The sequence below is a fragment of the Mastomys coucha genome, unplaced genomic scaffold (assembly GCF_008632895.1).
Source record: "Mastomys coucha isolate ucsf_1 unplaced genomic scaffold, UCSF_Mcou_1 pScaffold21, whole genome shotgun sequence".
Classification (NCBI taxonomy): domain Eukaryota; kingdom Metazoa; phylum Chordata; class Mammalia; order Rodentia; family Muridae; genus Mastomys; species Mastomys coucha.
The window spans coordinates 26932220-26944683 of NW_022196904.1; the positions used below are offsets into that span (position 1 = coordinate 26932220).

The 12464-nt window shown below is 46.1% G+C and overlaps 1 protein-coding gene across 1 annotated transcript in view; it reads right to left on the bottom strand.

Annotated features, from left to right (window-relative positions):
- The window catches only part of Dpy19l3 (dpy-19 like C-mannosyltransferase 3), a 72671-nt gene extending 62193 nt beyond the window's left edge, over window positions 1-10478 (bottom strand). Inside the window, exons 1-3 of the mRNA XM_031386217.1 lie at window positions 10318-10478; window positions 8526-8667; window positions 5407-5540 (exon numbers count right to left, since the gene is read on the bottom strand). Coding sequence (XP_031242077.1) covers window positions 5407-5540; window positions 8526-8628 — 237 coding nt within the window. The 5' untranslated portion in view covers window positions 8629-8667; window positions 10318-10478. The remainder of the gene's footprint in view (window positions 1-5406; window positions 5541-8525; window positions 8668-10317) is intronic.
- Between the last annotated feature and the right edge of the window lie 1986 nt (window positions 10479-12464).

Genomic DNA, 12464 nt, shown 5'->3' on the forward strand with positions numbered 1-12464 from the left:
TGACAGCAATGTCACTTCAGTGTTTACCTTTAGAAATGTTCTGTCCCTGAACTTTGGGGCAAGAGAACCCACTCTTGGTTGCCAGCTAACAAAGAACTCCAGCTTGGCACTGTGTGTATGCTAGTCTGTAACTTTCTCTCCTGGACTGTAGCATCAGGCCATCCAGAGACTGTGTTTCAAAGGACAAACAAACAAACAAACACATCATACTGAGGAAGGGCATGGTGGTGCATACCTATAATCCCAGTATTCAAACATGAGGCTGGAGGATCAATACTGGGCTACAAAGTGAGATATTATCTTAAAATCAAGTAAAACTTAAATCAGCAAATCATTTGGAAAACACAAACCCAACATACAAGCCATCTATCTTACAAAGAATTATTTGCAGTTTTTGAATAATTAACAATTTCAAATACTCAAAAATCTGAGTATTTTCACTTAAAAAAAAAAAAAAAGAATGCTTAGTGCCAGGAGTAATGGCCCACATCTTTAATCTCAGCACTCAGGAGGCAGAGGCAGGTAGATTTTTGAGTTTGAGGCCAGCCTGGTCTACAGAGTGGGTTCCAGGACAGCCTGAGCTACACAGTGAGACCTTGCCTCTAAGAGAGAGATTTCGTGAGCAGTCAGTGAGCTTCTGAGCTCAGTTGTAGCCTCCACGGGACAGGGGGTGGTGGGTGGAAGAAACCTGTTAGAGAATATGCCAGCTTGTGGCTCCCCAGATGGAATCTGGGGGAACAGAAAGACGGCCTGGGCTTCTCCTTCTTCCCCACTCTACACACTTCTGAAACAGTCTCACCCACACATCTATAAGCTGGTAATAGGAAAAATGTCCGTTTTCCAACACAGATGGAGTGCCTGCCTTTGGAGCCACAAATCCAGCTTCCTCAATTCCCTATCTTTAGCACGACTACTTTGAAAGAGTCTTTGGTAGCAAAAGTCAGCTGGGGAGGGGGTTGGCAGCAGGAGAATCATGAGTTCAGAGCCAGCCTGGGGTACACAGTGAAACTTTGTCCTTGAAAGTAACTTCTAGGCCCCAGAAATCAAGAACCTGGCTGTTCTCAGTCCTCTGTTCCTAAGTGACCCCGACAGACAGCTCGAGGCTGGTGACTCAGAAAGGGCCTCTCATTTCTGCAAAGATGACTCAGGCTGTCGGTAAACCTTGCCAGTAACTAGAAGGTTAGTGCTTTGAGCCACACAGTATCATATCACTCTGACCTCTCTAGGCTGCAGACTACATTCAGCCCATGGCCAGTAACTGAGTCTCATGCCAGCTAGTTTTTATGTCGACTTGACACTGACTGCTTGAGTTCCTACCTCCAGGTTCCTGGCCTGGCTTCCTTCAAGGATGGGCTGTGACATGGAAGTGTAAGCTGAGATAGACCCTTTCTGACCCAAGTTGCTTTTGATCAGGGTTTTTCATCGCAGCAATAGTAACCCTAACAATGAATCTGAAGCTTGGATGAGCTGCCCCTGCTGGCATCCAATCACACACTGCCACACCGATATGCCAGGAGAGCACTTAAACCTGAGCTCACAAGAAGGGTAACGGATGCTTGGGTTTGGGATGCTCCCGACTGCCTGCATCTCTCCCTTCAGCTGGTTCTAGGCTGTATCTTTGTTCCCCCTTCAAGTACAGTGTGTCCCTGAATTCTAGGATTCATTCTGGCCAAATGCTCATCCCGAATGGCTGGAGCACCTCAGAATTTATAGCCGGCTGCTCAGAAGTGAGAACCACCTGGGAATTCTTCAACTTGAGACTGGAGTTTGGCTTTTTGGTTTGTTTGTTTTGTAGATCAGGTCTCTCTATGTCTCCGTGTCTGCCTCTGCCTCCCAAGTGCTGGGAATAAAGGTGTGTGCTACTGCACCTAGCTGCAAGTAGAGTCCACAGCCATGGCAGTTTGGACCAGGACTAGTTCTCACCTGGGAGGTTTGGCCTCACTGGTGGGAGCTGGTGAGAAGGGACTGTGCCCTGGAGAACCGCAAACAGCATTGTTACAGAAAATGGCTAATGTATCCAGCCAGCCACCAAGCTGCTCACAGAACTTATCAGGTTGTCACTGATCTTTCTGCCCTGCTTTCCATAAAAAATGTTACCTTCCATTTAGAAGAAAAAAAAAAAAAGGTCCTTCCAGGTCAACTTCCTAGAAAACTCTGACTCTACCCTCTTCTCTCCAACTTTTGCCAAACTCCAAACCCCTACACAGAAGGAAGTGCAAACTCGAGTACCTCAAAGAAAGCACATCTGTGTGGATGGCTGCAGACCCACAGCCAAATCATCTCGTGCCATCTTTGGTCTCAGCAGCCATTTGTCCCCAGCCTTTCTATTGACCTAGGACACCTGTCTAGTGGGTATAACCTTTGGCATGTACTCACTTAGCTAATGACTAGTTCTCCCAGATTCCGAATGAATGTCACCTGACAACATGTAACACCCACAGCAGAGTCCCCCACACACTTTGCTGTACTCTGTGTCCTAGTTTGCTTTCTCCTGCTGAGATGAAGCACCATGACTAAAAGCAACTTGGGGCAGACAATGGTTTATTTGCTATATAGATCCAGTCCCTCGAGAAGGGAGTCAGGGTGGGAACTCAGGGAAGGAATTAAAGCGAGGCAGTCGGGGTGCTGCTTAATGGCTTGCTCAGCCTGCCCAGAGATGGCACTGCCCCCTCAATGGACTGAAACCACCCACGCCAATCATTAACCAATTACAGTCCAGTGTGACAGAAGTATTTTCTCAAGTGAGGTTTCTTCCTCCCAGAAGAACTTGGGTTTGCTTCAAGTTGTCAAAAAAAGTGACCAGCACGCCCATATACTTGGTGTTCCCACCAAAGTATTTGGATAAATGCATTGATTTATGATTCTTTTGGTCTGTGACACAGAAGTTCCTATAGCTTCCTCCACAGCAGCCTGTGTCACTCAGGGCAACACGAGTCATACTCTGGCCATGCTCACTGTTTTACATTCTTATACACCGTCTTTATGCTCACAGAATTCTGGCCCCATGCACCACCTGCCTGGCTCTGGACTTGCTAACTTCACTCCCACTTTGGAGCTGCTTCCCTGTGATCGACTCTGCTAGCTCTTCCTTTTTACCATGCAGACCCTGTTTCCAGGACTCCAAGGAGTTCCCCAGTCACTCCTCCTCTGCTTTGATTTTTCTTTCTGCTTCTGTCCCTCTCATCAGAGTTAAGTTCCAGATCTCCTCCAATGCAGTAAGATAATCGCTTACTGAGTATCCTAATTGGATATTCAGGTCTCCGCTGAACAGGATTAACTCAGCGGTGGACTCCAGCTTTACCCTGCCCTCCTCAATCCATTCTCCACGCCACGGCTCCAGTTTTCTCTCGGGAGATCTGGCGCTCCACTGCCAGCTGTTTCCACTCTCAGGCTACACTGTCCCCATCTGTTCTCCAGCCATGCTGTCCTGCTGCCGCCACACCCAAGTCTCCCACCTCCTGGCCTGGGCAAGCGTTCAGAATGAGGGCCACTATCTGGAGCCTTGCCTGTATTCTTCTTAAGTATCACATGGAGGTAGAGTCCCATCTTACTTGTTTATACCGTTACCATGAGGCATAGTGCCTGCTTCACAAAGTAGTGTCTAGCTCCTATTTACCCTGATTACTATGCTAGACAAGCTCAAGCCCCGGTCACTTCTTCCATGTTCTCCATAGAATTTAGTTCAGCGTGACCCACAAAACAGGTGCTCCACCCAGATTGGTTTAACAGCAGCACAATGACTACTCTGACCCAGGGAAAAGTCAAGGGTGCCCAAGCATCTTGATGGTGTATGGCTTTTTAAGGATGTGAGCAGGGCCACTCATAAACTTGAAAGAGCTTAATTCAATGAATTAATTGTAAGTCCATGATTTCTTTCAACATGTTTTCCTACCACAATGGTACTAGAGTTTAACTTTGGCTACATAGTCCCATTGAAGTATTTTAGTCTTTATTCAAAATAAAGATATTAATGTTTCTAAAGAAGTATAATTCCAGGGCTGGAGTGATGGCTCAGCAGTTAAGTGCACTTGCTGCTCTGCTGGAGGACCAGGGTTCAGTTCCCAGCACCACCAGCTCCAGCTCCAGCTCCAGGAAACCTGATGCTCTTCGCCGGCCTCTCCCAGGCCACAGCTAGGTGCACACTGTTTATAAGTAATCAGATAAACCTTACATAAAAAGGCAAGGCATGTTTGGCTCAAAAAACCCTGGCAATGTGCACGTTTCTTTCTGTGAAGTCAGAGGTCTGCCCTGAAACTATGCCAGTAAGTTCTAGAAGTTCTGAGAAAGACAGAAAGGAAACAAAATGATGTTTCAAGAATCAGCCCTGTCCCCACTCTAAACAAATAATGACTTTTCCACACAACGCCATCTACACACAGTAATAGCAAGGTCTGAAGCTCTGGATGGGGATGCAGGCTCCAATAGTCTCTGCTTTTTTTTTTTTTTTTTTTTTTTTTTTTTTTTGCCTATTGTAACCAACAGACAGAAAAAAAAGAAATCTAAGAAATAAGCTTTCTATGTCAGCCCAGTTTGTACACAGGTATATGCAATCAAAACAGAAAGTACCAAAATAGCCCTCATGCCTGCTCTATCATATCTCACTGCATTTAACTAGAAAGCAGGACTCACAACCACTACACCAGTTTCAGAACCCACATTCCCATAAATACTGACAGCCCAAAATCACTACAGTACAACGAAATTGACTAAAGAGGACAACATTCAACTGTCTTCCTTTCTCTTTCTTCTTTGTGCTTGTGTGCAGGGTGATGGGGAAACACAGGCACATGCAGCTATATGTGCAAATGAGGGAGGCACAGGTCAACCCTGAGTACCATCCCTCAGAAGCTGTCCATCTTGAGTTTAGGAGGTGAAGTCTCTCACTGCAACCTAGGAGTGTAAGAACACACCACTATGCCTGGCTTTTTACATGGGTGCTAGAGACCTGAACTCAAACCTTCACTTTGTTTTTTATTTTTTCACACTGGGTCTTACTAAGCAGCCCAGGCTAGCTTCAAATTCACAACCCTTCTTTTTGCCTCTGTGCTGGGGGAATGCAGGCACCATGATAGACAGTGAGAACCTCATTTGATTAGATAAACTCTGATGCTATGTTTAAATGATGAACACTTAAGTCTTTACCCTACAGTCAAACTCTTTCAAGACCCTGGATTCTTTTTTCTTTGAGGGGACAAGGTCTCATGTAACCCAGGCAGGCCTTTGAATATCTAATCTTCCTATTTCCACCTCCTGAGTCCTGGCATTACAGATACACACTACCATGCCAGGATAAGAGACTGGGTTGGTTCTCATGGTTAAACTGTGTGGTCTCAGTCATTCATCTACATGGACAGCTACTGGGAAAACAAATGAGTAGATCCCATAATGGTCGAAGGTGCCCCATACCTTAATATTGGAAAACCACAAGTCATTCTCATGCAGGGTGGCCAGGTAAACGGATGTAAGAAGTCCAATGCAAAGGGCCAGAGTTCCGCCAAACGCAGATGACAGGATCTTCCAGAACCTTCCAGAGGCACAACCTTTTAGAAAAGAGAAACACATGAACCATGAAATTAAGAACTTAAAGACAAGCCAGGCAGTGGTGGCGCACGCCTTTAATCCCAGCACTTGGGAGGCAGAGGCAGGTGGATTTCTGAGTTCGAGGCCAATCTGGTTTACAGACTGAGTTCCAGGACAGCCAGGGCTATGCTGATAAACCCTGTCTTTAAAAACAAACAAACAAATAAACAAACAAATAAAAAACCTTAGAGACAGCTCCACTGTTACCATCACTGGCTGTTCCTGCAGTGACTGGGGTTTGGTTCCCAGCACTCACTTCAGGCTGTAGGGGAACTGATGCCCTCTTCTGTGAGCTGTGCTCATCTGTACAAGCTACATACCAACACACACAGATGCATAATTAAAAATAAAAATGTTACAGAAACAATATAGCATAAATCAAAGGACATACACACTAGGGAAATTACAAAGGTAGGAGATTTAAGGATGATCAGAAAGGACGAATATTCTAGTAGGGAACAGATTAAGGACTCAATCACTTGGAAACAAAATGGCCAATAACTGTAGTTGACAGAGGAAAGCCTGTTAAAATCCATTCAAATTCCCTAGCATTGACAAAAGAATGAGCTGTACTTTAAAAGTTCTCGGCAAACATGAAACTTAAAATGGCTAATCCATGATCTGTGAGTATGGCTCAGTGATAGACACCTACCAGGCATGAGCCACGATGCAGGAGGGATATATGTAAATGGAGCTTAGGACTGCTTTGGAAATGTGCTGGCTAGTATTTATGTCCGCTTGATACAAGCTAGACTCCGCTGAAAATTGAGGAAACCTCAGTTGAGAAATTACTTCCCTAAGGTGGGCTACAGGCAAGGCTGTAGTGGATTTTCCTAATCACGGGCTATCCCAATTGTAGTCCTGGGTGCTATAAGAAAGCAGGCTGAGCAAGGCATGAAGAACAAGCCAGTAAGCAGCACCCCTCCACGGCCTCCGTATCAGCTCCTGCCTCCTACTTTCACCCCATGTGAGTTCCTGCCCTGACTTCCTCTGGTGATGAACAACAATGTGGAAGTGTAAGTTGAATAAACCCTTTCCTCTTCAAGTTGCTTTTGGCTCATGGTGTCTCATAACAGCAATGGAAACCCTAACTAATACAGGGATGTATTTAAATAATCAAACATCTTGAGGACTGGAGAGATGGTTCAGGAATTAAGAGCACTTATTGCAGTTACAAAGGACACAGGTTCTCAGTACCTAATGTAGTGACTTAAACTGTTAACTCTAGTTCCAGGGAACCTGATGGCCTCTTCTGACCTCCGGGGATTCCTTCTTCTTTCTGACCACCACACATGCATGTGGTGTACTTATGAAAGGCTCAGAACATGGAACGGGAAGAGTAGCACGTTCCGGAGCAGCACATGGATCTTGCTTTTTTTTAAAAAAAGTTTTATTTATTTATTATATGTAAGTACACTGTAGCTATCTTCAGATACCCCAGAAGAGGGTGGCAGATCTCATTACAGATGGTTGTAAGCCACCATGTGGTTGCTGAGATTTGAACTCAGGACCTTAGGAAGAGCAGTCAGTGCTCTTACTGGCTGAGTCATCTCTCCAGCCCCTTGCTTCGCTTTATAAGGCTGCTTGAGGATAACCATACACAGATGCAACATTCACACAGCAAGATGGATGCCATCACCTACTCCCTGGATAAAGCAAGTTGGGAGAAGCAGTTTTTCCTTCTTTTTAAAACTGTCTTTTATTTTCAAGGTTGCTTTTTTTTCTGACATGATTTCATAAAATGAATCATCTTCAAAGTTGGTTTTTGTTTTTGTAATTAAAAATAAAACAAAACGGGGGCTGGAGGAATGGTTCAGGAGTTAAGAGCACTTACTACTCTTGCAGAGGACCCAGGTTCAGTTCTTATCACCCACATTGTGGCTTATAACCATCTGTAACTCCAGTTCTAGGGAACCCAATGCCCACTTCTGACCTGAGAGGACACCAGGCACACATGTATTGCATGTGCAGGCAGAACACTCATACACATAAAAATAAACAAATACATCTTCAAAAACAAGGACCAACCTAGGGGCTGAAGAGGTTGAGCTCAGTGAGTAGGGGTGCTTGCTGCCAAGCCTAATGACCTGAGTTTAATTTATTTAACCCACAAGGTGGAAAGAGAGAACATTTTCCTGCTAGTTGTCCTCAAACCTTCACATGCACTTCCTGTTCAGTCACCACACATACAAGACAAATAAATACATGTAATTTTTTAAAAAAAGACACAATCTAACATAAATTTTTAACTGCACATTATTAGAGGTTACGCCAAATTACCTAATGTGCCTCTCATCAGCTTGGCCAAATGGTCTAGCTTTCCAATGGAGAGATCTTCTATCTTATTAAACAGCTTTCTCTGCTACCTACTAGCTCTGGCTGCTAAGAATTCATCAGGCTACAAAAGATTAATTATGTCCCATACAGAAAATGGCTGATGGGTGTGGAGTTTTTCATGCTCACTAAAAGAAATTTGGCCGTGTTTAATTACCTAGCAACTGCTCAACATTATATAAACAATTCACCAAGTTCTTTTTTCTTTCCCCTGCCTTCCCTTCCTACCCATTCCCTAAATAAAGCAAAAGAGGTAACTTCAAGAACTTGCCTGAATACAAAATGTTAAATCTTTTTCAAAGATTTTAATGAAATGAGACTAAGCCGAGATAAGGGTAACTGGCAGACGCATCGCGCACTTGCAGTTACCGTAGAAGGAAGACAGTTGGCTAGGCAAGGCGAAGCATCCTTCTAGAGGACCTAGTGACACTGCCACTGTAATGTAATCACCATGTGACTTACCAAGGATTCCTTCTCATCAAAGCTCTTCTACTGATTACAGCTGAAAAGCCAATATAATCAAAGTGCAGTCAGAATTTCTGGTGCTGGAACAAGTGTCCCTCATACGTCTCACCAATTTTTTTTTTACTGCTTTACTTCCAATCACCTACCAGATGGCAATTTCTTCTCCAACTTCACATCTTCTTTTGGAGATGGAAAATCCTCAGAAACTTCTATGGGTTTTGTCTCTTTTCTTTGCCGGATATACATCATGATGTCAAAGACTCATATGCATTGTTCTTCCAACTACTCCTACAAACAACATCCAGATGAATGCCTCATGGAAATGTCAGCGCCCACTTTACCCAATACACCCTTATGCTTTTTTTTTTTTTTTTTGGTTTTCTGAGACAGGGTTCCTCTGTATAGCCCTGGCTGTCCTGAGACTCACTCTGTAGACCAGGCTGGCCTCGAACTCAGAAACTGGCCTGCCGCCTCTGCCTCCCGAGTGATGGGATTAAAGGCATGCGCCACCACTGCCCGGCCCACCCTATACTCTTATGTGTTTAAATGGCCTGACTTAGCCTGCTGTTCCCTGTTCAGCAGACCCTCCCATACAAATCTTAACCAGCCTTTAAAGACACAACACAATGTTTAACTTAAGCACAGTAATGAAGCCATCTGTTCTCCAGCAGGCACTGGAGGAAGGGATACAGGTGAGCCACATGAAGAAGCCCAGTACTTCTTCCAGGAAGCCATCTTGGAAGCTCCATGCCTCATGATGTTTTCCCTCCCCGATTCCGTAACACTAACTGTGGGATTTGTTGCATGACACAGTTTTACATTATTTTCTACAGTTCCTACAGAAAGTAGTGGGTCTGATTTTCCCACAGAACTGACCACGTGGGAGGGATTCTTAGTAAACTTGTGACAGCCAGATTTTGAAGAACTGAAACCTAGTTTCTGATACCTGAATTTTAGCACCTGTGTTCTTTGAAAAAAAAAAAAAAAATCCCTGCTAAGCTTTATGCCTAGGTGTCAAAGACAGTATGGGGCTGTGCCAATCAGGGTGGCTGCTCTCCCTGGGAGCAACTGTGGGTGTAGCTGCGTGAGCAGTTACCTAGTTTGGAATCTGTGAGGGGGAGGCGGGGGTGTGGTGGTGGTGAGTAAGCTGGCTTCAGTCCCCCGGGTACATCTTGCCTGGTTCCTCTGACTAATGAATAGCGTTTTTACTAATTATCTATTAAAGATGAGGAGTAGCCAGACGCGACTGTTTCGGCAGCTAATCCAACCTGCACTCGAGGTATCAAAGTCTATGTTTACCTAACGGAAAGGCTGTTGCTCAATACAACAGAGGAAGCCAACACCACACAATGCTTTTGTTAAGATTCATTCACTCAAAAATGCTGAGACGGAACACAGACTCAAATGCAGTGTGCTCAAAAGCACAAGAAACGAGGGGGAGGGAGGGATCTTTTCAAAGTCTTGCAGCCACAGCTGGAATCCTGTCCCCTCTTGAGGAGAGTTATACTCTTCCTGCTAGTCCTCGGAGGGTAAGGGCTATACAGGGCCCACCTTCTATCTACCCTGAGCCTGGTAAGGCAGAAAGTTAACAAACACGCCAGGTGCTAATTACATTTCGTATCTGGATGGCAACAACCTCACTAACTAGGAAACAAAGTTGCTCCGGCCAGCCGGACGCAAAGCCCTGCCAGACATTTGCAAAGGGACCCTAAGGCATTTAATTCCCGGACTACAGAGCAGGACCCTGCGCCACTATCTCGCACCTGGAGCCACTTCTCTGCGCACCTGGCGAGCCCACGCGAGGGCCAGGTGCCAGCCGGTCCGGGGAACCTCGAGGTACTCGCTCCCGCTCAGAGACGCTCCCTCCCACGCTCCGCCCACGTGTCCCGGAGACAAGGCTTGTCCAGTTCCCTCGCGGCCCGACCCCCAGCCACAGACCTGCGGCCTCAGCAGTCCTCGCGGACGACTCGGAACTGGCCAGGAAGCACGCCGAGCACCCCGGCCTTGGGGACGCACCCACTTCACGGGCTACAGCGAGGTGAAGACCCGGAGGACCCAGCTGTCGCCGGCTCTGTGCGGCGGGGTGCAAGGATGGGCCTGGGGGGCGTCTACAGCCCGGGGAAGGGGCGCGCCGGGGAGGCCGGGCCGCTGCCGCTGCATTCATTGGTTCCGGCAGCTGTTCGTCAACGCAAGGCCCCGCCCCCGCCTCCCGCGCTGCCCCGCCCCGTCTCGTGCGGCGCACACCGGAAGGAAGAGGTACACTTCCGCTCAGAGGGCTGTTTGGGGGTAGTAGGTTCAGAGGCAGATCTTATGCTTGGCATGTTCCTGTGTTCGGAGTCCCTAGTTCCCCGAGGGAAGGTTACCCAATCTCGGGGGCCCTTCCCAGCTCTACCTCCTGCCCCTAGGGTCCAACTATATGCGCTTTCAACTTTGTTTAGTGACAAAATCCGCGGACACTTTTGGGTCTCCAAAGTCACACCTCTCAATCCCCACACCCCCAACCCATCCACACCCATCCCCCAACCCCATAGTACTGCTCTGGGCTTTGTTGTTAATTCTCCTCCTTAACATGCCCCTCCAGTATTGAGTCCTGGATGTTACTCTTATCTTTAAATTGCTTGTCAGTCTCTTATCCTCTCTTTGAGACAGGGTCTCACTTTGTAGCTCTGGCTGGCCCGAAACTGCGTGGGGACCAATTTGGCCTCAACTCTGCTTCTGCCTCCTGAGTGCTGTGACTAAAGAAAGGTGTGTGCCAGACTGAGTTTTGGTAGTGGCTGGCTCTCTGAGATCAATACCTATGAAAAGACAGCCTGTCATCTAATTCCAACAAAAATTGCCCCATACACCCAGCCAATCTTAGCTACCTGTCCCTAATGGATCTTTTTTCTCTGTTAATACCAAAAAAAAAACACTGCTCAGAATGTTTTATTAGACAGCCCCCCACATCTTCTTAAAGTGATTTGTGGAACATGTAACTGCTGTGAGATGCATGTCCTTTAGTGGAACAGTATTCGGGTGCTGCTTCATGCCTATAACTCGAGGCAAGAATTGTCATAAGAACATCAGGCTATAATGCTTCTCATAGAAAGTGGGTGCACACTAAGAGTAAAGTCTGAGAGTTAAATTCTTTGATCATGCTCCTGTAGTCCTGCTGAAGAGGCTGCTGCAGGAGGATGAAAAGTCCAACTTTTGCCTGGGCTATATGCAGAGACATCGAGTACTGGCTTGTCACAAGCATGCAACAAAACAATGAGTTGTAGTGAAACAGAATAGAAAGACAGGGAAACTATGGAGAACTGGAAAGGAATTCCCCTATCCCATTGCAGATGTAGATGAAGCTTCTCACCAGCTGCAGGCAAGGATTCTAGCACAGAATACTTGCTGTAAAGTTTGCTAACGTAAAAATGATTTTCCTCTCATGGATCTTATGTTAAAATGGATTTGAATTAAGGCCTGAATGTATCTGACCTTTGGGCCTCATTCATTTCCTCCAGATGGAAATCTCAAGACGTTTACTTTTATTTACAATAAAGATATCCTACCTTAGGGCTGAAGAGATGGCTCAACAGTTAAGGGCTGCTCTCTCAAAAGACCCAGGTTTTGTTCCAGAACTCACATGGTAGCTCCAACTGTCTGTAACTCCAGTTCCAGGGGATCTGATGTTCTCTTCTAGCCTCTGTGGGTACCAGACATGCACCATACATGCAAAACATGGATCAATACACATACAATCCAATCCAAAAATCTATAAAGTTGCCATGTCTTCCTGCTCTTCTGTGATCTTGTCAGTTGTAACGTTGACAGGTGTCCCTCAGGAATTACTCTAACAAATGAAGAATGCAAGAAGAGGGGCTGGAGAGATGGCTCAGTGATTGAGTACTTACTGCTCTTGTAGAAGACCACCATTAGGTTCAGGCACCCATGTGTGTCAGTAGTTTTGGTTCCAGATGGCTCTAACATCCTTTTCTGCTCCCTGGGCACCCACACAGACACAGACACAGACACAGACACACACACACACACACACACACACGCACACGCACACGCACACGCACACACACCACACATACACACACTAAAATGGA